The 27,866-nt window shown below is 57.8% G+C and overlaps 1 protein-coding gene across 5 annotated transcripts; it reads left to right on the forward strand.

Annotated features, from left to right (window-relative positions):
* Positions 1-5,598: 5,598 nt before the first annotated feature.
* Positions 5,599-27,257, forward strand: PDXP (pyridoxal phosphatase). Of its 5 annotated transcripts, none has more exons than XM_060025627.1 (18): positions 5,599-5,943; positions 7,092-7,134; positions 7,367-7,471; positions 8,614-8,690; positions 9,000-9,111; positions 9,203-9,279; positions 9,781-9,919; positions 10,479-10,547; positions 10,699-10,789; positions 11,211-11,356; positions 12,338-12,449; positions 12,803-12,884; positions 12,975-13,055; positions 13,586-13,702; positions 14,250-14,347; positions 14,682-14,847; positions 15,858-15,952; positions 25,925-27,257. In XM_060025627.1, the coding sequence occupies exons 1-18, from the start codon at positions 5,885-5,887 to the stop codon at positions 26,239-26,241; spliced, it is 1,986 nt and encodes a 661-aa protein (XP_059881610.1). In that variant the 5' UTR covers positions 5,599-5,884; the 3' UTR covers positions 26,242-27,257. The 5 variants fall into 5 exon arrangements, with proteins under 5 accessions (XP_059881610.1, XP_059881609.1, XP_059881606.1 ...); XM_060025626.1 differs by lacking the exon at positions 25,925-27,257 and adding an exon at positions 18,050-18,220 and having other exon boundaries at positions 15,858-15,963; XM_060025623.1 differs by lacking the exon at positions 25,925-27,257 and adding an exon at positions 17,383-18,001.
* The last annotated feature ends 609 nt before the right edge of the window (positions 27,258-27,866 follow it).

The raw sequence follows: 27,866 nt of genomic DNA on the forward strand, positions 1-27,866 counted from the left end.
CCTCCGTGCCCTCTGCGCTCTGCTGGGGAGGGTTCCTGCTCACAGACATCTGGGGAAGGCTGCCCGCCCTTCCTCTTCTAGCAGACGGTGGAAGTTCTGCATTTAAGACATCAATTTCCCTTTGTCTAATCTAGTTTTTCGCAGTGTGAACTTGGGCGCTGAACACCTTTACATAGATGCTATTGAGAAGTGCTGGAGGCCAGCCGAGCCTGCGCGCTCTTTTCAGTTCTGCAAATGAGGGCCCTTCTCTGTGCCAGGCCGACCCTTGGAAGTGCACGGCAAGAGCTCCTCGACGTGGGCCGTGCTGTCAAGGGCACAGGAGAGGGAGCAAGGCCTCAGAGCCAGCATATCCAGTTCCCTACTGCCCCCACAGTGTGACCACCATCCTGCATCCAGGCCCCCAGACACCCTGACCTCTCAGCCACGTGGCCTCCTTCCTGTTCCCCTCCCTGCCCGCCAGGCAGGACTCTGCCTAAACCCTTGTGATGTCTCCGAAAGATAATCTCTTGTTGGAAGCTTCTTCCTTTAAATGAAACAAAACCCTATTCCCTGTGGCGTACCCCTGGGGTCCCAGAAGCACCCTCAGGAGCACGCACTCTACAGGTTGCGTGAGCCTGTGGCTGCCGGCTGGGAGCCTGGGTCTCTTCCAGTGGGGTCTCTAGCTTGCTGTGAGACTTTGAACAAGGTGCTTCCTTCTCTGGCCTTTAGGTTCCTTGTTTGAAAAGGTGGGAGGGACCCAGTGAGCTGTAAGGCCCCTCAGAGGCCTTCTGAAGAGTCCTTGGGCAAAAGGGTCCCCCAGTCGGCTTGGAGTGACCCAGATGTCACAGGGACAGGGAGATCCCTTCAGTCTTTCTGACCACCTTTCCCTGTTCCTAGGCCACCCATCCAGCTGTCTGCCTGTCTGTCCTGCAAGTGCCTCTTGAGCAGCACCTGTGCCAGGCACAGCCCTGTCCTCAGAGCTCACAGCCTGGCACGGGACCCTTGAGCCAGGAGCATGACCGCCGAGAGCTGGGAGGGAGATGCACAGGGGAGCTGCCGCAGGAGCCCACACCTGTCTGAGGGGCTAGAGGGGGTGTCTGATCAGAGGAGGGGACCCTTTGCTTTCACCACCTGGAGGAGGCATCCCCCAAATACTGCATGTCAATCCAGACACAGATCCAGAGCCCCTGGAGACCTCAGGCTGGAAGGGGGTACTCGCAGGAGTGTTCTCTGTCTCTGCAAGGGTCACCCCCACCCCCGCCCACGCCAGGAGCAGTGGGACTTCCCAGGCCTTGAAGGCACACTTCCACTTCTATCTGTGCGGCTGGAAGCAGCAGCTCTTTTTTTTTTTTTTTTTTTTTTTTTTTAAATAACCACAGCACACTGGGCTCGTCTGTTCATAGCAGCCAAGAGAAACAGAAGCCACCGCTCGCCTGGGGAGCCTGTCCCTGCAGTCCTCTTGATGCCCCTGCCCCCATTCTCCGCGGGCCTCCTGGCGGGGACACGGGCCCAGCAAGGCAGATAAGAGGGGAGCCAGCTCTAGCCCAGCGCCGCTCTAGGCCGGCAGCACGCAGCCCCTCCCTCCAGCTGCCCTGTGAAAATGGGAAACCGAGGCTCAGGGAGCTTATGAAGTGCTTGAGGGCATATGTTAGGGCCCAGATGTGACCAGGAGTCCTATGAGGTGGCCACCCTACTGCACATCGCACCCCCCCCACCCCACCCCCATCCGCTGCCATCCTCTGGGGCCCGGGTTGAGGGCACACGCCCTCCGGGGCTGTCAGGATTGCGGTGGAGTCGCCGTGCCTCAGCCCCACTTGGGGTTCCCCAGTAAGTCCTTTTGGCTGGAGGAGGAGGCAAGGAAGTTTTCGGAGCCCCAGAAGTGACAGCACATGCCTAACTGCTCTGGGCAGAAGCCTCCCCTTGGAGGGCAGCAGTGATACGGCCACAAACAATTTCTCAAGTGTCTGAAGTGGGATGTTCCTGTTCAGTCCCGCGGCCTCACAGCTGACCCCTGCTACCACCGCCTCAGCGCCAGCCACTGGCCTCCCTGCCCACATCCTGCTGGAGCTTCAGCAGCAGACGTTTCCCAGACCGTTGCGGGTTTTGGCAGACAATCTGCAATGAAGCCTCTGTACCCCCCGAAGCAGCCGCAGGGATTAAGGCGGGCGGGGGCGGGGGGGGGCGGGCAGGGACGAGCATTTCTAGAGTCTTCAGGCAGTGCCATCTGGTACAGCAGGAGAGCACGCGGATGCTTTGGGGCCTGTCAGATCTGCTTTCTAACTTGGCCTCTACCACTCAGCCAGTTAGGGACCTGGGCCAGGAGCCTGGGTCTGCTCACCTATAAAACCACACGAGGGCTTCCCTCGTGGCGCAGTGGTTAAGAATCCCCCTGCCAATGCAGGGCACACGGGTTCGAGCCCTGGTCCGGGAAGAGCCCACATGCTGCAGAGCAACTAAGCCCGTGTGCCACAACTACTGAGCCCACGTGCCACAACTGCTGAAGCTGGCGCGCCTAGAGCCCGTGCTCCGCAACAAGAGAAGTCACCGCAATGAGAGGCCCGTGCACCGCCACGAAGAGTAGCCCCCGCTCGCTGCAACTAGAGAAAGCCCTCCTACAGCAAGGAAGACCCAACACAGCCCAAAATTAATTAATTAATTTTAAAATAAATAAATAAAACCACATGATACCAACCTCACTGGAGGATGTGCTGAAGTACATGACAATAAATGCCATTGACCCCAGGCTGCAGGACACATTTAGGGGGAAACTGAGGCAGGAATGGGGGTTAAAAGGTCTTTCCGTTACTGACATCGCAGGCTGAATAATAAACAGGGCCAGGCACTGTCCTAAGTAGTTTACAAATTAATTTATTTAACCCTCACAACCCATCAGGTAGATGCTATTATTCTCAAGCTACCGAGGAGGACACAGGCTCAAAAAGGTGAACTACCTCAGCCCAGGTCACCCAGCTGGTGAGATGCTGAGCCCAGCCAGCCAGCTCCATCCACACCAGTAAGCTCTGTCTCTTGGGTTGGAAATAAACGTCCATCGATGCGATGTCTTCGCTTGCCATTCAAGTCGGCTGTGTTTATTGAGCTCCTGTGACTATGGCATATGGCTAGGCCCCTGACTTCAGCCTAAGCCAGACAAGGCCCAGGCCCTCCTCAGGAGGAGACGCAGCAAGTCATTAGAGAAGGGGTTGGCTGGTGACCTCTGAGGTCCCCTTCCGCATCTGCAGTTCTAAAACTATGATCTCAATATCCACTGATTGAAACCTCTGAGTCCAGAAGTCTCTGATGACAACATCCTTCGAAAGAACAGCCAATGACCCAAACTTCAGGGCTTCCAACCTTTTCACGATTCAACATCTGAGTGTGCTCGAGCCTAAATATACCCTAAAACATACCCCTTACCCAGCAGCCCCATCCAGGCTGGACATGGAGGAGCCAGGTGCCCTTCCTGCAAAGGCTCTTGGGTCTGGCTGGAGGGGAGTCTGGAGCCCAGATGGGAGGCCCAGAGCTCACGTGGCCTGATTATACGGCTCAGTTGTTTCCACAGCAGCTGCTGCTACAGCCCACATAGGTTGACCCCTCCCCAGGCTGCAGCTGGGGGCTCAGGCCCGGGCAAGACTAGGAGGGACAGGGGTAGAAGCCAGGCCTTGCCCTCAAGGACCTTTAGAACAGCTGGGGAAGTGGACGAGCCCAGACCAGTGTGGTCTGGGCCAGAGGCAGGGCTGGAGCAGGATGGGGATGCCATGTAGCCTGGAGATTCCCAAACGGCAGGACAGTGGCACCTGGTGTCAAGTTGCTGCCTTGGGAGTCTTCAGTTTCCTAATTCTGCACACAGTAGGTTGTGCGCATTACGGAGACAGGGGAAACTGAGTCACCACCAAGTTCTGGGATCTGTCCAGTGAGGGAGGCGGAGAGGCCAGGACTAGAACCCAGACATTGCAAAGCGCAGCGCCACATTTTAAGAAGCCAAGTCGGGACTTCCCTGGTGGCGCAGTGGTTAAGAATCCGCCTGTCAACGCAGGGGACACAGGTTCGATCCCTGGTCCAGGAAGATCCCACATGCTGTGAAGCAACTAGGCCCGCGCGCTGCAACTACTGAGCCCGTGAGCCTAGAGCCCGCGCTCCGCAACAAGAGAAGCCACCGCAATGAGAAGCCCACGCACCGCAATGAAGAGTAGCCCCCGCTCACCGCACCTAGAGAAAGCCCACGCGCAGCATCGAAGACCCAACACAGCCAAAAAAAAATAAAAAACAGAAGCCAAGTCTATACTGGACTCTAATGTCTCCCTCCATCGAGGCATTCCTCAAGCCCTGCCCACCCTAGAATCCCCCCTCCAGGGGCCTTCCAGCTGGGAGAAGGGGAAGTGGGCAAGGAAACCTAGCCTGGGATCAATCCCCTCATCCTGGCCTGAGCCTTTGATCCAGGAGCCTCCCAACTTCCGGCCAGGATTCCACACTCGGGTTCCCCTTGCAGCCCCTCCCCATCCCACCAGGGTCTGCCTGGCTCTCCCTTTGGAGAGTTGGAGGGGTGGCCAGTGTCCAGTACGTGCCCATTGTGTGCCAGGCCCATGTTGGGCCCGGGGCACACTGAGATGTCTGAGGTGGAGGTCCTGCCCTCAGAAGTGCCCAGTCTGCCCACCCACACACAGTAGGTGCTCAAGTAACCCTCAAACTGAACTGAAACTCCAACAAGGCAAAGCGCAGTAGGCGTGCTACGACCCTACCCCAGGCCCCTCCCTCTCCCCCCCCCCAGCTCCTGATGCCCAAGGGGTGCAGGGGTTCAGACTAAGAAGAGCCTACTGCTTGCCAAAGGCTCTCATCTTGCATTAACTAGCAGTTACAGAGCATCTGCTGTATGTCCCAGTGTGTTCTGGGTGGAGAGCCCAAGAAATTGCTACAGTACCGAGTTTGGGGAGGTCAGAGCAGTATCCACGTCCTTGCCTTACAAGAAGTTAGTGCAGGGACTGAGGAAGTCTGCCGGGGAAGGGATTTCACAGACAGCGGAAACTCGTGGCTGGGGCTAGAAGACGGCAGGGTGTCAGGGAACTGCTCTGGGAGGTTTCGCTGTGGCTGGAGGGTGGTGGGGACCCCCGTGAAAAGGGCGATGGGAGCACTGGAGGAGCAGGCAGGAGTGTCTTATCCACTCTTCCAGGTGGGCAGCGTCAGGACAGCTGACCCACAGGCCATGAGAGACAGTGAGTCCAGAGTTCCAGGGACTTGTCCAAGGGCACGCTGCAGCAGCGTGGCCCCAGGAAGCCAAAGCCTCCAGCCCATCTTCCAGCAGAGGAGCAGGGGTTGACCTTTAGCTCAAGGTGGCCAGGAGGTCCTTCCGGAAGGGAGTCTAGGACAGCATCCTTTGGGAGGCCTAGATGGGCCTGTCCTTGGCCGCTGCCTCCTAAACATGGAACGCTGTTTTCCCTTTAAGAGGGTGCCAAGGTTATTTATACCCAGGGCTTGCAGGCCGGAGGGTGGGGCGGGAACCCAGGAAGCCGGGCAGGCGCGGTGGCAGGAACGGGCTTACCTGCTTCCCGCCACCGGGGCTGGGCGGGGAGGAGCGGGGAGGAGGGGCCGCGCGCACAACCTGTGGATCTCCAGGCGGCCGGCGGACCCACACTCGCCGGGACCGTAGGGGGGGCGCCCTTGGGGGGCCCGGAAGACGCGAAGGAGCGAGAAAACAAACTTGGAGAGAGGAGTGACCTGGGGGCCGGGGGCGGAGTCGCCAGCGGGGGAGGAGAGAGTGAGCTGCAGCGAGAGCGCGGCTGGCCCAGGAAGCGGAGAGCGCCGCCCACCCACCCGGGGCGAGAGAGGCGCCGCGCGCAGAGGCAGGCTGGGCCGGGGGCTGCCGGGCCCTCGACCCCCACCGTGACCCCGCAGCCCCCAGCCCGCCCCCAAGATGATGAAGAGGCAGCTGCATCGCATGCGGCAGCTGGCCCACACGGGCAGCTTGGGACGGTGAGTGTCAACCCCTTCCCTTCCAGTCCCATTCTCACCCGGCAGGACCCTAGAGGAGGTGGGAGGTCGGGGGGAGACTGAGGACCGCTGGACAGCCACCTTCTGACTGGCCACCTCTTTTCTTCCCTCTGAATGCCATCCCCTCTCCTAGCCAGAGCAGGAGGGGCAGATGCTGGCCTTTGGGGGAAGGGGCACCCCTACCCCTGACTGGAGGGTGGGTGGAGGATCAAGGATGCTGGGTCTTCTCTGTCTCCATGAGCCCCTGAGTGGACGGTCCTCCCTGGCCTCACTTGTCCCCTCTGTACAAGGGGGGACTGTTAACCATCTCTGGTTGCCTGCGGGGGAGGGATGGTCAGGGCCCCAGACCTTGGGGGAGCAGCAGAGATAGGGTCCTGGCAGTGATGGGAGGAGGGGCCCCCCTGCCCTGCCCTGCGCCTCTTCCCGCCGTCCTCCAGCCCAGAAGCGTCCTTGCTTCTCTGTCTTGCTTCTGCTTTTCTCAGCCTCAGGTGGAAACATCCCCACATTCCCACCACAGTCCCTGAGCTGGTGGTGTGGAGGGCGGAAATTTGGGGAGCTCCCAGGGCCTGTCTTCTCTCCTCTTCCCCCTGCGCTGGGAGTTTCTCATTCTCTGGGCTCAGGGGAGCGGACTGGGTGTCCACAGACCTGCTGTAGTCACACACTGGCACAGATGCCTATATGAGCGTGGGCAGTCAGGCCGACTTGCTCGGAGCCTGTCCCCACGTGTCCCCGGGCAGGGGCCCAGGACCTGCCCACCACCACAGTCCAGAGCCCTTTGTAACCAACAGCCCAGGAGTCTGAGCTCGCACACTTCCTGTTCTTGGGGCAGCCCGGGCCTCCTCTCCCCAGGTCAGCAGAAGAGAGAGGCGCCCCCGGTCCCCGCTTCGGTTTCGTCCGCCCTCTCTGGGGACACAGCCCTGGGTGGAGGAGGAAAAAGCCCGGTATCCTATTCCCGCCCCCATGGAATGTGTTCCGACGGGGATGAGGCAGGCGGGCCACCCAGGGCGGCCTGACTGGGAGGGGCACTGGAAGCATCTGGGGTTCAGGTGCCCTGTTTGCAGTGGGGGGGCAGGAGGAGGTGGGGGTTTCCTAACCTGGGCCAGCTCAGCAGAAGCTGTCTCCCCCTGCAGCACCCCGGAGACTGCCGAGTTCCTGGGGGAGGACCTGCAGCAGGTATGTGCCTGGGCCGGCAGCGGGTGGCAGGGCAGGCCCATGCAGGCTGTCAGCAGAGGGCCAGGCAGGGATGCCAGTTGGGGGCCTGAGTTGAGTCATTCCAATGCTGTTGGCAGTGGGGTCCCCAGGAGGAGGGAAGAAAAAGGTAGTTCCTGCTCTGGGGGAGAACAGGACAGTGGGGCATGGGGGACAACAGCCCCCCACGATCCATAACCCCTGGACCCCCTCCCAGGTGGAGCAGCGACTGGAGCCGGCCAAGCGAGCAGCCCACAATGTCCACAAACGGCTGCAGGCCTGTCTGCAGGGCCAGAGCGGGGCGGACATGGACAAGCGGGTGGTGAGTGGGGGTCCCAGGGAGGAGGGGCCTGGGCAGGACACCTCTGTCCAGTGGGGCAGCGGGGTCGGGGCTGGGGTCTCCCCACTAGTCTGAGTCTCTGGCACCAAGGGGGTGGAGACTGCTCTGTCCCAAGGCTCCTCCGGCACCCCACTCATGAGGTCCTATTTCTTCCCCATCCCCTTCTTGACGCCGCCCGCCTGCACCAATCTTCTGAGCCACAGCCAGGCTTCTGACAGCACCTGAACCTCTCTGTCCAATCAGCACCCAGAGCAGGTGCTCACAACTGGGCAGTCTGTGAGGGCTTCCTGAAAGAAGTGGCATTTGAGCTGGATTTTGAGTGTTACTCACTGGTCTTAACCAGTAGCCAGTATTTACGGACTGATTACTGCTAGTCTGTTACTAGGATATCTCCATGCATTGCCTCACTTAATGTGAAAACAACCTTAGGAGGAGGCTGCCCTTATTAGCACCGTGTACCGAGAAGGAAACAGAGACAGAGAGGTAAAGTGACCCACTCAAGGTCACACAGCTAGTAAGTGGCAAAACTGAGATTCGAATTCTGGTCTCCCTGACCTAAGCTGGTGCTCTGTACAACGCTAGGTAGGAATGTGGGGGGCAAACTTGTAACTGGGCAACAGTTCCGTGTGGCCAGAGCAATAGGGAACCGTGGAGGGTTTTGAGCTCCGCAGGGCCTAGGTCAGCCACAGATGCCCTGCGGCAGGGGAGAGGGCCCACTCTGAGGTTGTGTTCCTGGCTCCTCCGCCCTCCCTCTAACTGTGAACTGGGACAAGCTCCATGCCCTCTGTTTTTAGTTTTCCATTCAGTGATGGGACTTGGTCCATGACTCCTTCCTGCCCAATCGTGTGGCTTCTGGGAGGGGGCAGGGGGGCCTCAGATGGGTGGGGGCTCTGTACATGGTTACGGGGAGCTGTCACCTCCACCGTGCCTTGTCATCTTCCTGCTTCTACTGTCACCTGTGTCCGTGGCCCTCCTGGGTTCCCGCCTCCCCTGTCCACGCCCAGGGCCTTGCTGGGGATTCTGCCCCTAGGAGACTCACCATGTGCTCAGGCAGGGGCGTGGAAGCAACCCAGTGGGCGAGCGCACGCGCTCACGCTCACAGCCGGCCCTGCCCTTCCCTGCAGAAGAAGCTTCCCCTCATGGCTCTGTCCACCACGATGGCCGAGAGCTTCAAGGAGCTGGACCCCGATTCCAGCATGGGGTGAGCACGGACAGGGACCTTGGCCCTCACCTGGAGATGCCAAGGAGGGATCTGGGTCAGGAGAGGGTCCCAGTCAGGGAGGGCATCCACGGTGGAAGGATGACCAGGCTGGGAAGAGTGTCTGGGCTGGGAACAGTGTCCAGGTCAGTGAGGGTGGCCAGGCCTGCAAGGGCGTTGGGCTCAGTGAAGACGAAGGAGAGACAGAAGAGATAGGGGGTGATGGGGAGGGAGGAGGTGACCCTGCCCAGTCTCTCCAGAGGGGGGTGAGGGGCTGTGGGAGCCCGGGCCCACTGGGTGCTGTGTCCACAGGAAGGCCTTGGAGATGAGCTGTGCCATTCAGAACCAGCTTGCTCGCATCCTGGCTGAGTTTGAGATGACCCTGGAGCGGGACGTCCTGCAGCCGCTCAACAGGCTGAGTGAGGTGACCCTGCCCCCTCCCTCTGCCCCCAGCGTCCCCAGCCTCCAGCTCCCACCTCCGCAGCCCGCTGAACCCTTCCTGTGCCCGCCCCCAGGAGGAGCTGCCAGCCATCCTCAAGCACAAGAAGAGCCTGCAGAAGCTGGTGTCTGACTGGAACACACTCAAGAGCAGGTGGGAGCCACAGCCTCTAGGTGAGGTTCACGCCTGCTTCAGCCTAAGGATGTGGCCACAGAGCTTCGAGGCCCTTCCCCCACCAGGAGGACGCTGCAGGGCCCACTGAGTACAGTGTGTGTCCTTGTGCACACGCCTGGTCCTTAAGAAGACATATGGGGACAGTGCATGTGAGGGTGCCTCTGTGCGCGTATGTGCATGTGCTTGTGCCAGCTGGGGTACCCAAAAGCCCGGGATAGCCATAAACAATCCTCCAAGGTCCCTGGATGGCGGGAGGGGCCCCACCCTCCACTCTGGAGGTGCGTGGCCATGATCACCAAGCCCACCACCAGGGGGTGCGCCAGAGCACTCTGCCCAGGGTGGGCAGAGACCCAACGCCAGTTCAGCTCTGGGATTCGCATCTATAAATTCCGGAACCCTATGTGGTCAGGCCTGTAGAGGGGCCCTTGGCTCTGGACATGCGATGGGGACGTAACCACCCCACCTTGGGATTCTCCCCAGGCTCAGTCAGGCAGCTAAGAACTCAGGCAGTGGCCAGGGCCTGGGCGGCGGCCCGGGCAGTTACACCACCACAGCCAACAAGGTGGAGATGCTGAAGGAGGAGGAGGAGGAGCTGAAGAGGAAGGTGGAGCAGTGCAAGGTGAGGGGCACTTGGGCTTCCTGCATGTGTGGTGGTGGCACGGGTGGGTGCTGTCCCCATTTCTCAGATGGCAAAACTGAGGCTCAGAGAGGTGACGTGACTTGCCCCAGGCCACATAGCTAGGAAGCAGCAGTGCCGGGATTTGAACCCAGGCTGTCAGGCTCCAAGGGCTGTGTACTTAGCCATCACCTTGTAGCCACTTCTGTCTATACCATACGCATAACACCTGAGAGGGAGAGACGCCTGTTCACCGGAGTCTCAGTGCGTTTGCTAAGTGAGTGAATGAATGAATGAAGGGTGGGTGAACAAATGAGGGGTGAGTAACACAAGGCACTGTGCTGAGGATATAGGGACACAGAGAAGAGGACTAGAAGCTGTAAAAGCCCCCCAAGAGTTCAAAGGGGTCCCTGCGGGCTGGCCCCAGGAGCAAACCGTAAGCAGAGAGAGGAGAGCTGGTTGTGACCCTCCCCGTACAGCTTGGGCAAGTTGCTGTCCCCTCCAAGCTTCCCCGCTGGGCCCCAGCCTCGCTGGTATAAGCCCTCCCCTCTCTGTCCCCAAGGACGAGTACTTAGCCGATCTGTACCACTTTGCCACCAAGGAGGACACCTATGCCAACCACTTTATCCACGTGAGTCCAAGACCAGGCTCCTGCCACCCGGAGCTCCGGGGCCACTGAGACCCCCTGCGAGATGGTGGGAGGGAGGGGTCTGCGTTTGTGGCCCCTGGGGGAGGCTCAGCTTCCCTCACTTCCCCCCGGGGGTGCCCCCTTGTCCCCATAGCTCATGGAGATTCAGGCCGATTACCATCGCAAGTCTCTGAGCTCGCTGGACACGGCCCTGGCTGAGCTGAGGGAGAACCACAGCCAAACAGGTGGGGACACAGGCAGGCCCCGACCCCCACCCCTGACCCCCACCCTGCTTGGGGCACGTTAAGAAGCTTGCACTCCATCACGAAAGGCAGCAGGGAGCCAGAGATGCGTTCTGAGCAGGGGAGCGCTCAATTAGATTTGCGATGAAGAGATTGCTCCAGCTGCGTGGAGGATGGAATGAAGGGGCAGGACTGGAACCCTGTTAGGAGGCAGGAGGGAGGTGACTGTGTCCGGGACTGGGGTGGGGGCAGTGGAGGTGGGCAGATTCAAGAGATGTGTTGGATAATTTCAGGATGTGTGGCATGGGTGGTCAGGAGGGAGGTGGGAGCCCCTTGAGAACGTCTGGGGATGCCCCTGTCTGCCCTGACCTCGATGCTCAGAGGTGGGAAGACCCTGGGCCGCTGATCTGTCTCGTCCCTGCAGACCCCTCCCCCTCGATGATGGCCGCCCCCTTCTCCAGGGTGTATGGGGTGCCTCTGGGAACCCACCTGCGAGAGCTGGGCCGGGACATCGCCCTGCCCATCGAGGCCTGCGTCATGATGCTGCTTTCTGAGGGCATGAAAGAAGAGGTGGGGCTCACTGGAGTGGGTGGGGAAGGAACACCAGGGCCCTCACTCGGTCCCACACCTCCCACACGCTGCCCGTCGCTGGGACCTGTAATCTCACCACCATTAGCGTACAGGTGCCGGGAGAAGGCGTGGCCGCCTGCTGCTGAACTGATACCACCTCCCACTTAACGATGCTCACGTGGGCCGGGCACTGTGCCATCAGCCCTTTGCGTTCCTTGTTCCATTGGATTATCCCAATAACCCTTGGTGGGAGCCCTCATTGGCTCCATTTTGCAAGGGGGAGGCAGGGGCCAGTGGGTAGACGTGCCCAGCAGGTGAGAAAGTGGCGGGGAAGCCGGAGACTCCACGTGAGTCACAGCCACACGCTGCCCTCGTCCGTCCTTTGCACCTCGGTCGTGCCAGTGTATCGGCTGCTTTCCTAAGGACAGACCCTTAGGAGGTGGACCGCACCCAAAGGCAGACCTAGGCTTCAGGACAGTCCTGCTGGGCCTCCTATCTCCCTTTCAGTCCTAACCAGACTCCTGTCTCCCCACGACTTTTCTGAGCTCCTCCCAGACTTCCCGGTTTTTTTTTTTTTTTTTTTTTTTTTTGTGGTACGCGGGCCCCTCACTGTTGTGGCCTCTCCCGTTGCGGAGCACAGGCTCCGGACGCGCAGGCTCAGCGGCCATGGCTCACGGGCCCAGCCGCTCCGCGGCATGTGGGATCTTTCCGGACCGGGGCACGAACTCACGTCCCCTGCATCGGCAGGCGGACTCCCAACCACTGCGCCACCAGGGAAGCCCCTAGACTTCCCCTTTTGCTCAGAATCTTAGACCTTAAGGGTCGAGAGGAACCACGAATATGGTGGTGTTCACTCCGCCCACCAGCCCAGTGGGCCCCCGAGGCCTACTCCAGGCCATGAGTGGGCCAGGGCCTCCCAACCGGGGTGTCCTGCCCCGCTCACCCCTCTGTGATCCCCACCTTCCCCCTCTCGCACCTCAGGGCCTCTTCCGTCTGGCCGCCGGGGCCTCGGTGCTGAAGCGCCTCAAGCAGACAATGGCCTCGGACCCCTGCAGCCTGCAGGAGTTCTGCTCTGACCCCCACGCTGTGGCAGGTACCTGCTCTGAGGAGCCCTGGGTGGAGAGCCTTCCCCCCAAATCCCTTCCCTGAAGCTGCCTGAAATGATCCCGTGATAGTTTGGCTTAAGGCCTGATAATCTGAGGAGACACAGGAGTCCTTAATGTTGAGGTCCATGGTGAGCCCCCCGAAACGTGTGTATGTTTTTCTGCGGACAACATCACTAGGCTTCATCATTTTCTCAAAAGGGCCCGTGGCCCAAAGAAGTGATCAGACCTAGACATGTTAGTGTGAACAAGAGCTAAAGGTTCCTAACATGGAGAGAGCTGAGGCCTGGGGGTAAAGTTGGGGGCTTAGAGGGCTGCATCTGAGCCCCCGCCACCACTCCAGGTGCCCTCAAGTCCTACCTGCGGGAGCTGCCGGAGCCCCTGATGACCTTTGACCTCTATGATGACTGGATGAGGGCAGCCAGGTGAGGATGGTGGGGGGCAGGTGCTGGGGAGGATGAGCCTACAGAGGGGCCACCCAGGACAGGCTCACCAGGTCTCTCCCCCGTCCACAGCCTGAAGGAGCCAGGAGCCCGGCTGGAGGCCCTCCAGGAGGTGTGCAGCCGCCTGCCCCGCGAGAACCTCAGCAACCTCAGGTGAGCCCCCAGCCCACACCCAGGCCTCCCCCAGCCAAGGCCCAGCTGCCACTTCAGGGCCGTGGGCTGGTATCCTTGTCCTAAGCAATATTTCTGAAAATACCACTTTGATGTATTAACTGTATTTTCTTTATGCTAGACATCGAACTGAACACATACCTTGAACCTTGAAGCCACACCACCCGGCTTTAAATCCCACCTCTGCCACTATGTGGTCCTAGGCTAGCAATTTAACTCTCTGTGCCTCTCAGCACAGAGTTAACTCTCAGCACCCTCATGTGGAAGACTTGGAGCATAACAGTCCCTACTCTAGGGTGGCTGGGAGGTTCTCAACTTAGTGCCTGACACGTAGGTGGTGTTCAGTAGGTCAGCTAATGTAACTAGTAAAAATGTTCCTCGATGTCCTGTGTGGTGTCTGCCACTCTTTGGCAATCCCAGGCTGGAGAAGTCTCAGGTCCTGGGGGGCCTCCATGGGTGTTCATGGCCCAAGATGCCCTGCCCCTGGTCCAAGTGCCCCTCCCACGCCCCAGGTACCTGATGAAGTTCCTGGCACTGCTGGCCGAGGCGCAGGAGGTGAACAAGATGACACCCAGCAACATCGCCATTGTCCTGGGGCCCAACCTGCTGTGGCCCCCTGAGAAAGAAGGGTGAGTGGCCACAGGTTGGGGGGAAGGCGGCAGTCCCCTCCCCCCCCACATCTGCTGCTTACTTTTCCCCTGGGCCTCAGTGTCCCCATCCTTGGAGTAGGTTGAGCAGCTGCAATTGTCAAAGCTGCTGTGACGAGCAGCCAAAGGGATCATGGATCCCATGGGGCTTTGGAGATAGGCATTCTGGGTAAAGGCAGTAATGGGGTGCTTGGTGGCCTGTTACGGGGAGCTGGGAGCCAGAGATCTGATTCTAGCGTGCCCCCCCTCGCCCCCCACCTTCCAGAGATGGGCCTTAGGAAGTCACTCTGGACCTTCATTTCCTCACCTGTAAATGGGAGAGAAACTAGACAGACATTGAGGATGTTGCTTTGGGAGTTAGATGAGATAATAAACGGAGAAATGTTTTGTAAACTGTAAAGAGCTGTGATATGTGAGCGGTTGTTATTCACCTGGTCCTTGTGTCCCCAGTGCCCAGCACAGGGCCAGAGAGTTGGGGTCACTAGGCTTTGCTAAATGATGACTCACTTTCACTTTCTTTTCGTCCCAGGGACCTGGCCCAGCTGGACGCAGCCTCCGTCTCATCCATCCAGGTGGTGGGCATGGTCGAGGCTCTGATACAGAATGCAGACACCCTCTTCCCTGGAGGTAAAGCTCCCGCCTTTGTGAACGTGTCCCTTTTTGTGCCTTCATCTGCCCAGCTTGGTGCCCTCCAGACTCAGCTTCAGTCCCTGGCAACCCTGCAAACTCACCACGAGGCCTGGAGGAAATGGCTCCTCCACTCTGAGCCTCAGTTTCTCATCTGTAAAATGGGGATGATGATGCCTGCCTCGTGGGATTCTTGTGAGGCCCACCTGGGAGTGGGAAGGCGAAACATGGTCCAGACAACATCCGGAGAAAGGGAAAGTGGTCCCAACACGGGCTGAGGAGGGGAGGCCTGCGGAAGCTCTGTAAGTTCAGATCTGCTCCCTTCTGTCTGCAGATATCAACTTCAACGTGTCAGGCCTGTTCTCAGCGCCTGCACCCCAGGACAAGGTCAGCGACAGGCCGGCTTCCGAGGAGCTTCCATCGATTGCCACACCCACCCCGGCCCCTGTACCAGCTCCGGCTCCGGCCCCTGCCCCAGCCTCAGTGGCTCTCAAGGAAAGGTAAGGACTGATGGGTATGAATGGCCCCTGTCCTGGCCTTGAGATGCCTAGCCTGAGACACCATCTCTCAGGGTGTCCAGTAGCATTTTAGGAAATATAATTATTATATTTTCATCCCAAATACCAGGTTTCCTAGTTTGGAGTGAGTAGGATAGAGACCTCACAGGCATATTCTTAACCTCTGATGTGTTCCCTTCTGTGTTATATGGTTCTTTACTGAGCACCTACTGTGTGCCAGTCGCTGTTTCAGACCCTGGAGATTTAGGGAACTAGGGAACTGATCATTTTGGAATGTGTAAATTCTGTACCTTCCAGTCTTCTCTTTGATCCTTTAAATCAGGAGGTTTAACACGGTGCCATGTTGCCTCCGTACCCAGCGGGTGTTGATCAGTTATCACAGATTGCTGGGGCCCAAACCATGAATTTCCTCCGATGAGCAAGACCGACAAATGCTGCCCTTAGAGCTCGCATTCCAGGGAGTGGGGAGACAGAATCAACCAGAACACTGATAAAGGCACAGTATAATGTCAGGCGGTGATGTGTGCTACGAAGGACAGTAGAGCAGGGTCGGGGGGTCGAGTAGGGAACAGGAGTCAGGCAAGGGGGGCTCAGGAAAGGCCTCCCCAAGGAGTAGCCAACGGAGCAGAGCCAGGAATGAGCCCTGGCCTCCTCCCCTGCTTCTCGTCCGTTCTCTGGCTTCTAGTGGCCAGAACATCCCGTAAAGATCCCATGGAGGCTGAGAGCTGAGATACCGGGGAGGCCCTGCTTTCTACCCCACATCTTGGTCACATGAGGGACCTCAGACACTGTCGCAGTGTCACGCAGCAGCCAGGGCTCAGTGGATACAAACTCTGGCCCATGCCAGAAGCATCTTATCAGATCCCAGGCCCAGCCACAAAGTGGTGGAGAACAACTCCTGGGAGGACCCAAACTCAGCCTGTTGGCTGGGAATCTCCCCAGGATTCTGGGTGATGGCCAAGGCTGACCCTGACCCTCTCCTTCCCTCGCAGGGCAGAGTCTGAGGCACCCCCCAGACCAGCCTCCCCCAAGGTCAGTAGGAGCTCCCTGGAGGCAGCGACCCCAACAGAGGACATGGCTCGGAGGAGTGAGTTGGCTGTGGGAGGAGAAGGGGGGCAGAGGGTGGGCAGGGAAAGGGGCCGGGCAATCCCAGACTGTCCCATGTTTTCAGACAGCCGGGGAGACCAGGAATCCGGGTGGCTAAGGGCCCAGGTTTGCTGCCGGACACTCTGGGTTCAGATTCCAGCTCTGTGACCTTGGGCAGGTGACTTCACCTGTCTGTGCCTCAGCTTCCTCCTCTGTGTAATGGGACAATAACTGCACCTGCCTTGTAGGGCTGTTTGGAGAATTAAACGGTGCTGCCTGGCCCATACCCAGCACACAATAAATGCTCGATAAAGGTCAGCGATTGAGTGTTGGGGGTGGTGGAGTTCAGTCCCTCAAGAAGACCAGGGATCACAGAGTGAAGAGGGAGGATGGGGTCTTCAAAAGACAGCGAAGGAGGGTGGTGGTGGTGGTGGTGATGGTGGTTTGGTAGCCTCCTCCTGAGCCCCTTTGGTGCGTTCACCTGTTCAGGTGGCCTAAAGCCAGGCAGGTGAGGAGGCCGAGGGTTCAGGTTCAGAGTCTGCCAGGGTAACTAGGACACTTGGGACACCCAGCCCAGGAGGCTCTAGAGTTTTCCACCTGGATGGGACTAGGTGGAGCAGCGTCAGGAGCCTCTGGACCAGCAGGAGCTGGCAGGTCGCACAGGGACCTTCTTACAGGAGGGGGCTTCTAGCCACCTTTCCTGGATGGGGTGCAAGCAGGATGTTTGCTCACCGGAGCACAAGTCAAAGGACGGTCACAGCATCACCTGCACTGGTCCTCACGTCAGCCCTGCGAGGTCAAGGCTGTCATCTTATCTCACCGATGAAGAAACTGAGGCTCCCGGGGGCAAGTGATTTGCCCAGGCCCTCCAGTGGGTGGAGACAGAGCTAGGACCAGGGGCCAGATGTCCTGCCCCACCTAGCCCCTCGGCTGCCTTGTGAGGATGGACTGTGCAGGGGCATCTGAGCGCTGGGGTGGGGCAGTTCTGGTGGGCTTCTGAGAGGAAGTGAGGAGGACCCAGGTGGCAGGTGGAACAGGCAGCAGTTCTTTATTCAGAAGCTCTGTACTGAACACGCACGCTGCGCTAGCCAGCTGGATGTCAGCTGGCCTCACTCAGTTTACATTCTAGTCAGGGAGACAAGCAATAATCGAGCAGAGTTAAAACTGACGAGATCATTTTAGAGGGCAGGAAGTCCCATGAAGAAAATACGACCGGAAAATATGCCAGTAACTGGGGCAGGGCGGGGGAGGGGCCCTCTAGCTGAGGACAGACGTGGACCGAGGCCCGAATGGTGAGCAGCCAGCGTGGAAACTGTTCCCGGCAGAGCGAACGGCAGATGCAGCAGATTCGAAGATCCCAAGGTGGCATCGAGCTGGGGGATTTGCCGCAGGCAGTGTGAACGCCTAACCGCCCCTCTCCTTCCTCCACAGCCAAGCGCCCAGCGCCGGCCAGACCCACCATGCCGCCCCCCCAGGTCTCCAGCACCCGCGGCTCCCCTCCAGCCCCACCCCCGCCCCCTGGCTCTGGCAGCCCTGCGACCCCCCGGGCTCTGCCCCGCCGTCTGGTTGGCAGCAGCCTCCGGGCCCCCACGGTGCCACCCCCGTTGCCCCCCACTGCCCCCCAACCTGCCCGGCGCCAGAGCCGGCCCCCACCAGCCTCCCCTAGCCCGGCTTCCCCAGGGCCAGCCTCCCTCGTCCCAGTCTCTCTGAGCGCACCTGCCGATGTGGACCTGGGGGCGGCCGCAGAGGAGGGAGGGGCCCCTGAGGCTGCAGGCAGGGCCCCCACTCCCCCGGTTATCCCCCCTCAGCCCCGGCCCAGGAGCCTCGCCTCAGAGACCGACTGAGCTGGCGGCTTCTCCCCGACAGCCCTCAGCATCCCCTCCTCCCCACCTTGTCCTCCTAGGACACAGCCCTCACCCCTCCCAAGGGGGTGAGGGCCTCCAGCCTTTGCCTACAAGTGCCTCGGTGTCCGCTGGGTCGGCCCCCACGGCAAGGAGGACTCAGGACAGTCCTCCACTTCCAGACCTCTCACTCTTGGCTCCACCCTGGGCTTGGGGGCGCCCCTCAGCCAACTCCCCACTCTCTGGCAGGGTCCCAGGGGAGCCGCCGGAAGGAAGGAGACGCCTGCTCCTACAGGACTTTTATTTTTCTCTTGCCAACATATTTTTTTGTAAGGCTGGTAAATAAATTATTTTGGACAAAACTGGAGCAGCTGCCCAAATGATAGTTTTATTTTCTGTTCTTGAAATAAAGAAGCCACTTTGATAACGGGGAAAAAATTACCTATTCTTTGCCTCCTTTCTTTTTCCCTGTCTGAAATAATAACAGCCAACATTTTTAGCACTTACTCTGTGCTACCCATCGTGCTTTTCTATGCATGATTTCCATTTAATCCTCTTCCAGGGAAGTAAAGCCCATTACCTCTTACAGGTGAGGAGACTGAAGCTCAGAAAATGACCAAGGCCACATGGCAAGTGAGGCATGGACCTGGCCCAGGTCTGCCTGATTCCAGAGCCTGGATCAGTCCCTCACATCCTGAGCAATTTATTTAACTTCTTGAAGTCTCCTTCATCTGTGAAAACATTTAACAACTTCCACCACAGAAATGTTGGTTTGAGGATTAAAAGAGACACACTTGTAAAGACCAAGGTACCGCCCTTGCACACAGAAGTGCCCTATAAGTGATGACTGCTTGCTGTTTCCCCCAACCTGTGGTGTTCTCTGTTCCTGGAGAAGGCAGGGAAGGCTCCCCTGTGGAGCAGGGATGGATCTGTCCTCAAATATTCCCTGAGGCTGCTCTGTGCCAGACGCTGGGCTAGGTCCCAACTCAGCCCTACGCCCTAGGAGCTCCTGGGAACGGATGGGCAGGAGAACTGACAATTACAATCAAGTGTCATGGGGGTTCCCTGATGGTCCAGTGGTTAGGACGCCACGCTTTCACTGCTGAGCGCGCAGGTTCAGTCCCTGGTTGGAGAACTGAGATCCCGTAAGCCGCGTGGCAAGGCCAAAAAGAAGAAAAAGAATCAAGTGCCATGGCACTGGGAACCCATGTTAGCACACTTAGGGGCAAGCCAATTAACCCAGACTGGTGTGTGTGTGTGTGTGTGTGTGTGTGTGTGTGTGTGTGTGTGTGTGTGTGTGTGTGTGTGTGTGTGTGTGTGTAGGGTGAAGGCCAAGAAGGCTTCCTGGAGGAGGTGATATTGAGGGGGAGTCTTTCAGGAGCTGGCCAGCTAAAAAAGGGAAGAAGGAAGAACATTCCAAGCAAAGGAGACCACCTATGCAAAGGCCAGGAGCAAATGCCCAGGGCACTGAGGCACAGAAAATATCAGCCTCAGAGCCTGAGTGACAGGGTGTGGCTTTTCCCAGGTCTCTGAGGATCCAGTTGCTCCTGGGGGTCAGACACATCTTCAGAACCTTCTCAGAGGTTGGCAGACCACCTCCCCAAGTGGGGACCTAGGCAGCTGGGTCCCATCACTGCCCTGGGCAACTGGCTACTGCTGCTCTGTCTCCTTCCCGCTCCAGGGTCCTCGGGTGACAGACTGCCTCTAGCGCAGTGCCTCTCCACTCTGGCCTCACAGTAGAATCCCTGGGTAATTAAAAAAGCAAAGAAATTTTGAAATGCCGGGTCTCACCCAAAACAATTGAACTAGAATTTCTGGGATCCTGCAACACATTGGTATTTTTAAAAAACGTTTCTCAAAAGCCATGGAACTGGACTTCCCTGGTGGCGCAGTGGTTAAGAATCCACCTGTCAACACGGGGGACACGGGTTTGAGCCCTGGTCCGGGAAGATCCCACATGCTGCGGAGCAACTGAGCCTGTGCGCCACAACTACTGAGCCTGCGCTCTATATCCCGCAAGCCACAACTACTGAGCCCGTGAGCCACAGCTACTGAAGCCTGCGCGCCTAGAACCCGTGCTCCCCAACAAAGAGAAGCCACCTCAATGAGAAGCCCGTGCCCGCAAGGAAGAGTAGCCCCCACTTGCCGCAACTAGAGAAAGCCCACGCACAGCAACAAAGACCCAAAGCAGCCAAAAATAAATAAATTAAATAAATAAATATTTTTTTTTAAGTCATGGAACTGTACATTTAAGATTACTGTATGTAAATTATATCTCAAAAAAAAAAAAATTCGTTCCCCTGGGGACTCCACCGCACAGCCAGAGTGGAGAACCACTGGTCTAGACCAAGGGCTCCAGCGTCCGAGAGGACACCGTGTGCCTCTCTCCTCAACACACCCACACTCTTCTCAAGACTTCGCTCGTAACTGGTATGATCACGGTTCAGAGAGCAATGAGATTTGACCCAAAGATAACATCTCCTTTAGCATCTGTTTTCCTCCTAGCAACCAGCCGTCTTAAGCTTCTGATTGGCTGGGCGGCGCGGGGCGGGCCATATTTTCTACTTGTAACTCCTTATTGGTCAAAAGGAGCGTCAGTCTCTCAGCCTCCCATCCCTGCAAGAAGCTAGTTAGGGCTGAAGCTCAGCGACTACTGGCCCAGCGGAACTAAGGGGAGTGACGAAGGACCAGGCTAGGCCGTCGTTGGTCCCTTTCCCTCGGTGGCGGCCGCGATTCCGCCCTTTTCTCCAGGTTCCCTTAGCTCGCAGCCCAGCTCCTCCCCGAGACTCTAGCCCCCACTGGCCGCGGGCCAGGCCGTGACCCCGCCCCCTGGCCCTTGCGGCGCGCCGATTGGCAGGTGCCGGAAACCAGCCAGCTGCGGACGAGCGCGCCGTGCCCGCGGAAACAGAGCGGCGCGGCGCGAGCGTGCGGGCAGCCAGCCGGCTGCATGGCGCGCTGCGAACGGCTGCGCGGCGCGACCCTGCGCGACGTGCTGGGCCGGGCGCAGGGGGTCCTTTTCGATTGCGACGGGGTGCTGTGGAACGGCGAGCGCGCCGTGCCGGGCGCCCCGGAGCTGCTGGAGCGGCTGGCGCGGGCTGGCAAGGCGACGCTGTTCGTGAGCAACAACAGCCGGCGCGCGCGGCCCGAGCTGGCCCTCCGCTTCGCGCGCCTCGGCTTCGGGGGGCTTCGCGCCGAGCAGCTCTTCAGCTCCGCGCTGTGCGCTGCGCGCTTCCTGCGCCAGCGCCAGCTCGGGCCGCCGGACGCGCAGGGCGCGGTGTTCGTGTTGGGCGGCGAGGGGCTGCGGGCCGAGCTGCGCGCCGCGGGGCTGCGCCTGGCGGGGGACCCCGACGAGGACCCGGGCTCGGCCCCGCGCGTGCGCGCCGTGCTGGTGGGCTACGACGAGCACTTCTCCTTCGCTAAGCTGAGCGAGGCCTGCGCGCACTTGCGCGACCCCGACTGCCTGCTGGTGGCCACCGACCGCGACCCGTGGCACCCGCTCAGCGACGGCAGCCGGACTCCCGGTGAGCGCGGGGCTGGCGGGGAAACTGAGCTAGGGCGCTTATGCCTCCACTCCTGCGAGTGGGGTGGGGAAGGGGCGTATCCAGGTGCCAGGTGGGGAACAGGAGGGATGTGAGGGCGGTCCCCACCCAGCAAGAGCCCAGGATGCTTTCATGTCCACATGTGGTAATTCTTGCAACCGTCACCCTGTGAGGGGCAGCAGTGGGGTCCCGGTTTGACAGATGAGGAAACTGAGGCCCATTGTGGCTCAAGGAGTTGCAGGCGGAATCCAGGGCCCCGACTCCCAATGCTAGCCTTTCTGAACCAGCCTCAAGGGCTCCTGTCATTTTCCCCACCCGCCATCGGGGTGAGGTCGGAGAATTGGGGACAAAGCCTGGAAGGATTCCCCCCGCCACCGTTGGAGGTTTGGAACAGGAGTTTCTAGCGGCAGGTTGAAGGCAGGTGTGCGGGGAGCACAGAAAGTGGATGGAGTTTGACCTGAGTTCCAGTTCCAGCTCCAGGGCTCTGTAATCTTGTTAAGTTACATAACCTTTGAGCATCTCTGCCCTGGGTGTAAAATGGGAATAGTAACCATGACAGTTTCGCTGAGGAGAGAGTGATCAGGATGAGTGCCTGCTACACAGTAGGTGCTCAGATGATGTAAATTGTATCCAAGACCTCTCCTATTACAGAGCTTTATGAAGCACCTTGGTGTCTTATTTAGTTTCAGAATTACTCTGGAGATGGAAGTTATTGTCCCATTTCCCAGTTAAACTGAGGCTAAGAGAAGGGAAGTGAGCCACCCAAGAAAGAGCAAGAGGATCTGAACTTGGCTCTTGAGGCCACCTTACCTCCAGCCTCTAAACCCCACCCCCTCCATCCAAGGCACTCTTCACTGCTGTCATTTGGGAATTCAGATCTGCAGAGAAAGCAGGAGCGAGTGAGCCTCCTACATCTTGGAGGGTTCAAGTTAGACAAGAGCAGGTGGTAGCAGAGGCTAACTGACAGTAGTGAGTGTGTGTGTGGACAACCAGTCAGTAAGCTGAGGGCAGGGTGAGATCTCCATGACTCACTCCCTGCTGGCCGCTGACTCGATTGATACCGGACCCTAGGAGGGCAGGGTGGGATCGATTGAGGAGTAGACACAGTATTAAGATGGGTGGCAGGGAGGTCCTAGAGCTGAGGAGATCTGGGAAAGCTTCCTGGAGGAGGCATCTTGCAGGACAGGGCACTAGGGAATGGAACAGGGCTTGAGCCATGGCAGAACCAGTTCCAGGCTGAGAATCTTATAGTTCTAGGCCCGTCTTAGCTTTGCTGCATGACCACTTCAGTCTCAGTTTCCCCATAAATCCAAGGTGAGGGTGCTGGTCAGGGCTCCCAGCTGCACTAGCTCCTGCCTGCCCTAGGCCATGCTATGAAAAGTGAGTTTCTTTGGGGGCCTCAAAGCTCAGGTTAAGGTTTTGGGTTCAGAAGCTCCCCCAGGGGCTCAGGAAGGATGGTGTGGAGGAGCTGGGGAGAGACCAGGCCCTGCCCACGCGTGCCCCTTGGGTCTCACCACCCATCTGGCTTTGCCCGCCAGCTCTGCTGGTCATTCCCACAGCCAAGAGGGGGAGACAGAGCTTAACAAATACAGCGCTGGTGTCCTGTTTGGGCACAACTGAATCATGCAGCTTTGAAAGTGGAATAAAAACACTAATAAAGGCCCCAATATGCATAAAATCTGAAATAATGCTAATCTCACCCCAGTTCCCCCTCCCCAGTCCCTATGGGTCTCCTAAATTGTGTGTTTACCTATCTACCATGTGGCAGCCACTTGAGATGGCAAATAGAAATGCCTGTTGTCTTAGGAATACATCACCAGCAAAACATACGCCAGCCTTGGATGACAGGTTGTTGAGAAGAGTGGGATGTAGTGGTCTGAGGACACAGTTACGTTCATAGACTCCCCTGCTTGGATGCTCGCTCACCCAGGGTACGGATCTTAGCTTCATTCACTGCTCTATTCCCAGTGCCTCACACAGTGCCTGGCATATAGTTGGGCCTTAGTAATATTGGCTGAGTGAGTGAGGTGGGACATGGGGGGCCAAGAGGGATCGGCTCCGACCTGGTAGGAAAGGAAGATGCTGGGACTTCCCTGGTGGCTCAGTGGTTAAGAATCTGCCTGCCAATGCAGGGGACACGGGTTCAAGCCCTGGTGCGGGAAGATCCCACATGCTGCGGAGCAACTAAGCCCGTGCACCACAACTGCTGAGCCTGCACTGTGGAGCCCGGGTGCCACAACTGCTGAGGCCCACGCGCCTGGAGCCCATGCTCTGCAACGGGAGAGGCCACCGCAACAAGAGGCCTGCACACAGCAACGAAGAGTAGCCCCTGCTCACTGCAACTAGAGAAAGGCCCCGTGCAGCAACGAAGACCCAACACAGCCAAAAATAAATAAGTAAATTTATTTTAAAAAGGAAAGGAATATGCTAACAGAGCTACCATTCTTTTTTTTTTAATATTTATTATTCATTTATTTATTTATTTTGGCTGTGCCAGGTCTTAGTTGTGGCATGCAAGATCTTTAGTTGTGGCATGCATGCAGGATCTAGTTCCCCGACTAGGGATCGAACCCAGGCCCCCTGTATTGGGAGCACGGAGTCTTACCCACTGGACCACCAGGGAAGTCCCTAGAGCTACCATTCTTCTTTTTTTTTTTTTTTTTTTTTCCTTTGGCAGCACGCGGGCCTCAGCGGCCATGGCTCACGGGCCCAGCCGCTCCACAGCACGTGGGACCTTCCCGGACCGGGGCATGAACCCGTATCCCCTGCATCGGCAGGCGGACTCTCAACAACTGCGCCACCAGGGAAGCCCAAAGAGCTACCATTCTTGAGCTGAGAAAATCACTTTGGGGTGACGCAGTTGAGCCCTTCCCATCCTGGAAGGAATTTCTAACTAACAGGGCAAATGGCTTTTCTTCCCTACCCAGTTCTCAGGAAAACAAGCAGGCGAGTTCTAGGTCGGAGGTCAGGGAGACCTTCCCAACAGGGTTGCTCTGGGCCAGCTCTGCCTTGATCCTAAGGAAGTTCCTCCTCATCTGGGGGCCGCAGGGCTGAGGATTCTTCCTGTTTGTGCACCTTCTGTGTCTTGGGCTTAATCAAGTTGAGTGTCATCCCCTATGAGAAGGGAGACAGGAGGCCCAGAGCATTTGGGGTCAGACCAGTGGAGTACTGATGTCTAGTAAGTGGAAGAGTCTTGATTTATGCCTTTTGCCAATTTCTGTGGTGTAAGTACTCCCCCCACTGTGGCTGATTTCAGCCTACCAATGTGAAGTCACTTATCATGGGGTTGGGAAGATATGTACACGCCATTCTGTAATATTTCCGTCATTAGGATGCAAGTAACCTCAAGAGCATAGATAATGGTAAAATAATTAGGAAGTGATGAGTTTTGAGAATTTATTACCTTTGTTTTAAACATATTTCACTTGATTGTTAAGTTTATATAAGTTGACTTTTAATAGTGGCTTTGTTTAACCACCAACTCATTTCAGAATTCCTGAAAATGAAACATTCAGCACTCCCAAGCCCGTACAGGCTGGCCCTGCATGTGTCTGGGTCAGACCTACCTGAATGCATATCCTTTATCTGCCACTTATTAAGCTGTGCAACCCTGGACAAGTTACTTAACGACACTGAACATCAGCTTTCTTATCTGTAAAATGGGCGTTCATGAGCTCCCACACAGCCCCTGGCACTTTAGAATGTGCTCATCATTAGTGTGAAGGTAGAACATTCTGGCACAAAGATGTACCCCTGAGACGGGCACAGTGGACTCATTGTGTGGGACAGGATGGTACTGGGCTGGGAATTAGCCTTTTCTAGACAGTCCTCCTATTGTTAAACACTTGGGTGTGTTCCACAATTTTGCTTATTATAGTTACTGAGGCCACGGACATCTTCAACCATGTAGCTGTTTGTCTCCAGTTTGAATTCTCGCCTTGTGATCACTTTCCCAGTGGAGGCTGACTGGGTCAGAGGTGCGAACATTTCTGTGCCCTGCTGTGTTCCAAAAGGGCTGTGCCAGTTTCTGATGCCAGGAGCACACATTCTTGTAGCAATGACCACAGCTGCTGTTTGTTAAGGGCTTTTCTGTTTCCAAAGCATTTGCCCCTGTGGTGCTCACAGCACCTCTTTGAAGGTAGGCATTACTTGGATCCCCCTTTCCAGTGAGTCTAGGGAAACTCAGAGAGGTTGGCTTGCCCAAAGGCGTGTGGCCGCCTGGGTAAACTTGTGAACGGCACGCAGGGCTGACTGAGCCAGGCCCGGTTACATGCAGTGGCTCAGTCAGGCCTTACAGTACCCACGTGAGATACTGCCATTGATATCCCCATCCAAGAGATGGGAAAACTGAGGCACAGGGAGGTTAAGTAGCCTGCCCAAGAAAGGTGGAGATGGGGTGTGAATGCAGGCATCTGGTTGCAGAGTCTGTGCCCTTAACCCCTACACTAAGACTTGGAAGCAGGTGGCCTTTTAACTCATTTCAGTGCCTAATTTGACCCCCATGCCAAGCTGCCTCGATGGGAATTCCAGTTTCCGGGCCTGGATGCTTTCCCCGCTGCCACCCGCATTAACCGAGTCTCCATGTCCCTGCAGGCACCGGGAGCCTGGCTGCTGCCGTAGAGACAGCCTCAGGCCGCCAGGCCCTGGTGGTGGGCAAGCCCAGCCCCTACATGTTTGAGTGCATCACAGAGCACTTCAGCGTGGACCCCAGCCGCATACTTATGGTGGGCGACCGCCTGGAGACCGACATCCTCTTCGGCCACCGCTGTGGCATGACCACCGTGCTCACGCTCACAGGCGTCTCCCGTCTGGAGGAGGCCCAGACCTACCTGGCAGCCGGCCAGCACGACCTCGTGCCCCATTACTATGTGGAGAGCATCGCGGACATGATGGAGGGGTTGGAGGACTGAGCCCACCTGACCAGCAACTGTGGCTGCAACCCTTGCTCACCCTGTTCCTGTAGATGGAGGTGATGGGCCAAGAGCTGCATTAAGGGCTACCAGCTCCCTGGCCCCAGTTTCTACCCTGGTGGGGCTGGAACCCAGGGAAGATGTCAGGGCCCTCGGACCCCCTTCCAGCAGTGGCTGGGCACTCTCCTGTCCCAGAAGCTGCCCCCTCCCTGCCACTGGTTTACCCTGGCCTGACCCAGCCAGGTGGCCTTATATCCTGACCTGTGACCTCCGCTTGTTTAAATCTGGGCCCTGCTGCCTTGTGAGGACTTCCCCCAACCCTGAGCACTTAATCCCCTACCTCCTCCCTGGGGCCTCTAGGGCTCTGCCTGCTCCTGGGTCCTGGCCCTGGGTTCCTATTGACCGATCAGAGGTCTAGGTAGCCATGAATCATTATTGTCCTGAGCCCTGAATGGACCGATCAGAAGGCTAAGTGATAGTGACTCGTTGCTGTTGGGTCTTGAGTGGACCAGTTGGGAGCCTAAGCGACAATGACCCTTTCTTGTCCTAGGTCCTTGGTAGACCAATCAGGACCCTAGGTAATAATGACCCATTAGTCTCTTGGATCCTGAATAGAACAATCCAGAAGTCTGAGAGACTGGCCTCTGGACAATCTGGGTCTGACTGGACCAGCCAGGGGTCCAGATTTCTGTTCATAAATACAGGTCCAAGTGCTGAAGACACCCCTCCTCCACAAAGGGGGCCACTTGGTGGCTCTGGGGGCTTCTGTAGCTGAGAGCCCCACCCTCCCTGATCACGGTACCAGACCAGTGTTGACGGTGGTCACAGCTTGGGAGGGGGGCTTTTGTGGCCCGCCCCCCGTGCTGTCAGTGTTTGCTGTGCCACCTCTCCCCCGCGCCCACCCCCAGCTATTTATTTATTATTGCGTGCCCGTGATGGTGGGGATGGGGGCTGGGCCTTCCCTGCCACCTCCACCCCTGTTGTAACCAGTCCTCCCGTACTTAATAAAGTGCGAGTGGGAGTGTCTGTGGGTTGGAGTCTGTGTCCAGGGTGGGGCGGGGGGAGGAGCCCCTGCCTGAGCCTGCTCTCCCGGGAACTGGCCCACCCGCTTCGTGAAATGATTTACCCCAGTTGCAGAGTATTCTCTGTGTGCAGTGGTACCTTAGCACAATAGCACTTTGTGCCTCACTGAGTCGTTATATACCAATCTGCCTCAGTCCTTCAGAAAATCCAGCAAGCTTGCATTACTCATCCCACTCTACTCCTTGGGGAATGAGCATCTTAAAGGTGATGTTAAGTTAAACACGACGGCACACCCCTGGAAAGTGTGATCACCTGAGGCAGGATCTGGACTTGTGTGGGCTGACTCCGGGAGGCTGCGGCCCCTCTCTGTGGAGACAGGTGCGAGACCGGTCCTCACCCTCCAGGAGGCTCAGGTGAGGTGCCACGCACCCCCCTCCATTTCAGGCATCCTTCACACCTGGGCTGCTGCTGTGAACGTGTGCCCTGCTGGCCTCGAGCATCCTCAGTGCCTTCTGCAGAGCAGGTGGCCATCTGTGAGCTGGCTGAGGGTAGGACTTCGAGGTCTGGAAAATTCTCTTCACTATGATTCTTCTGGGGAAGAG

The sequence above is a fragment of the Delphinus delphis genome, chromosome 11, assembly GCF_949987515.2.
Source record: "Delphinus delphis chromosome 11, mDelDel1.2, whole genome shotgun sequence".
Classification (NCBI taxonomy): Eukaryota; Metazoa; Chordata; class Mammalia; order Artiodactyla; family Delphinidae; genus Delphinus; species Delphinus delphis.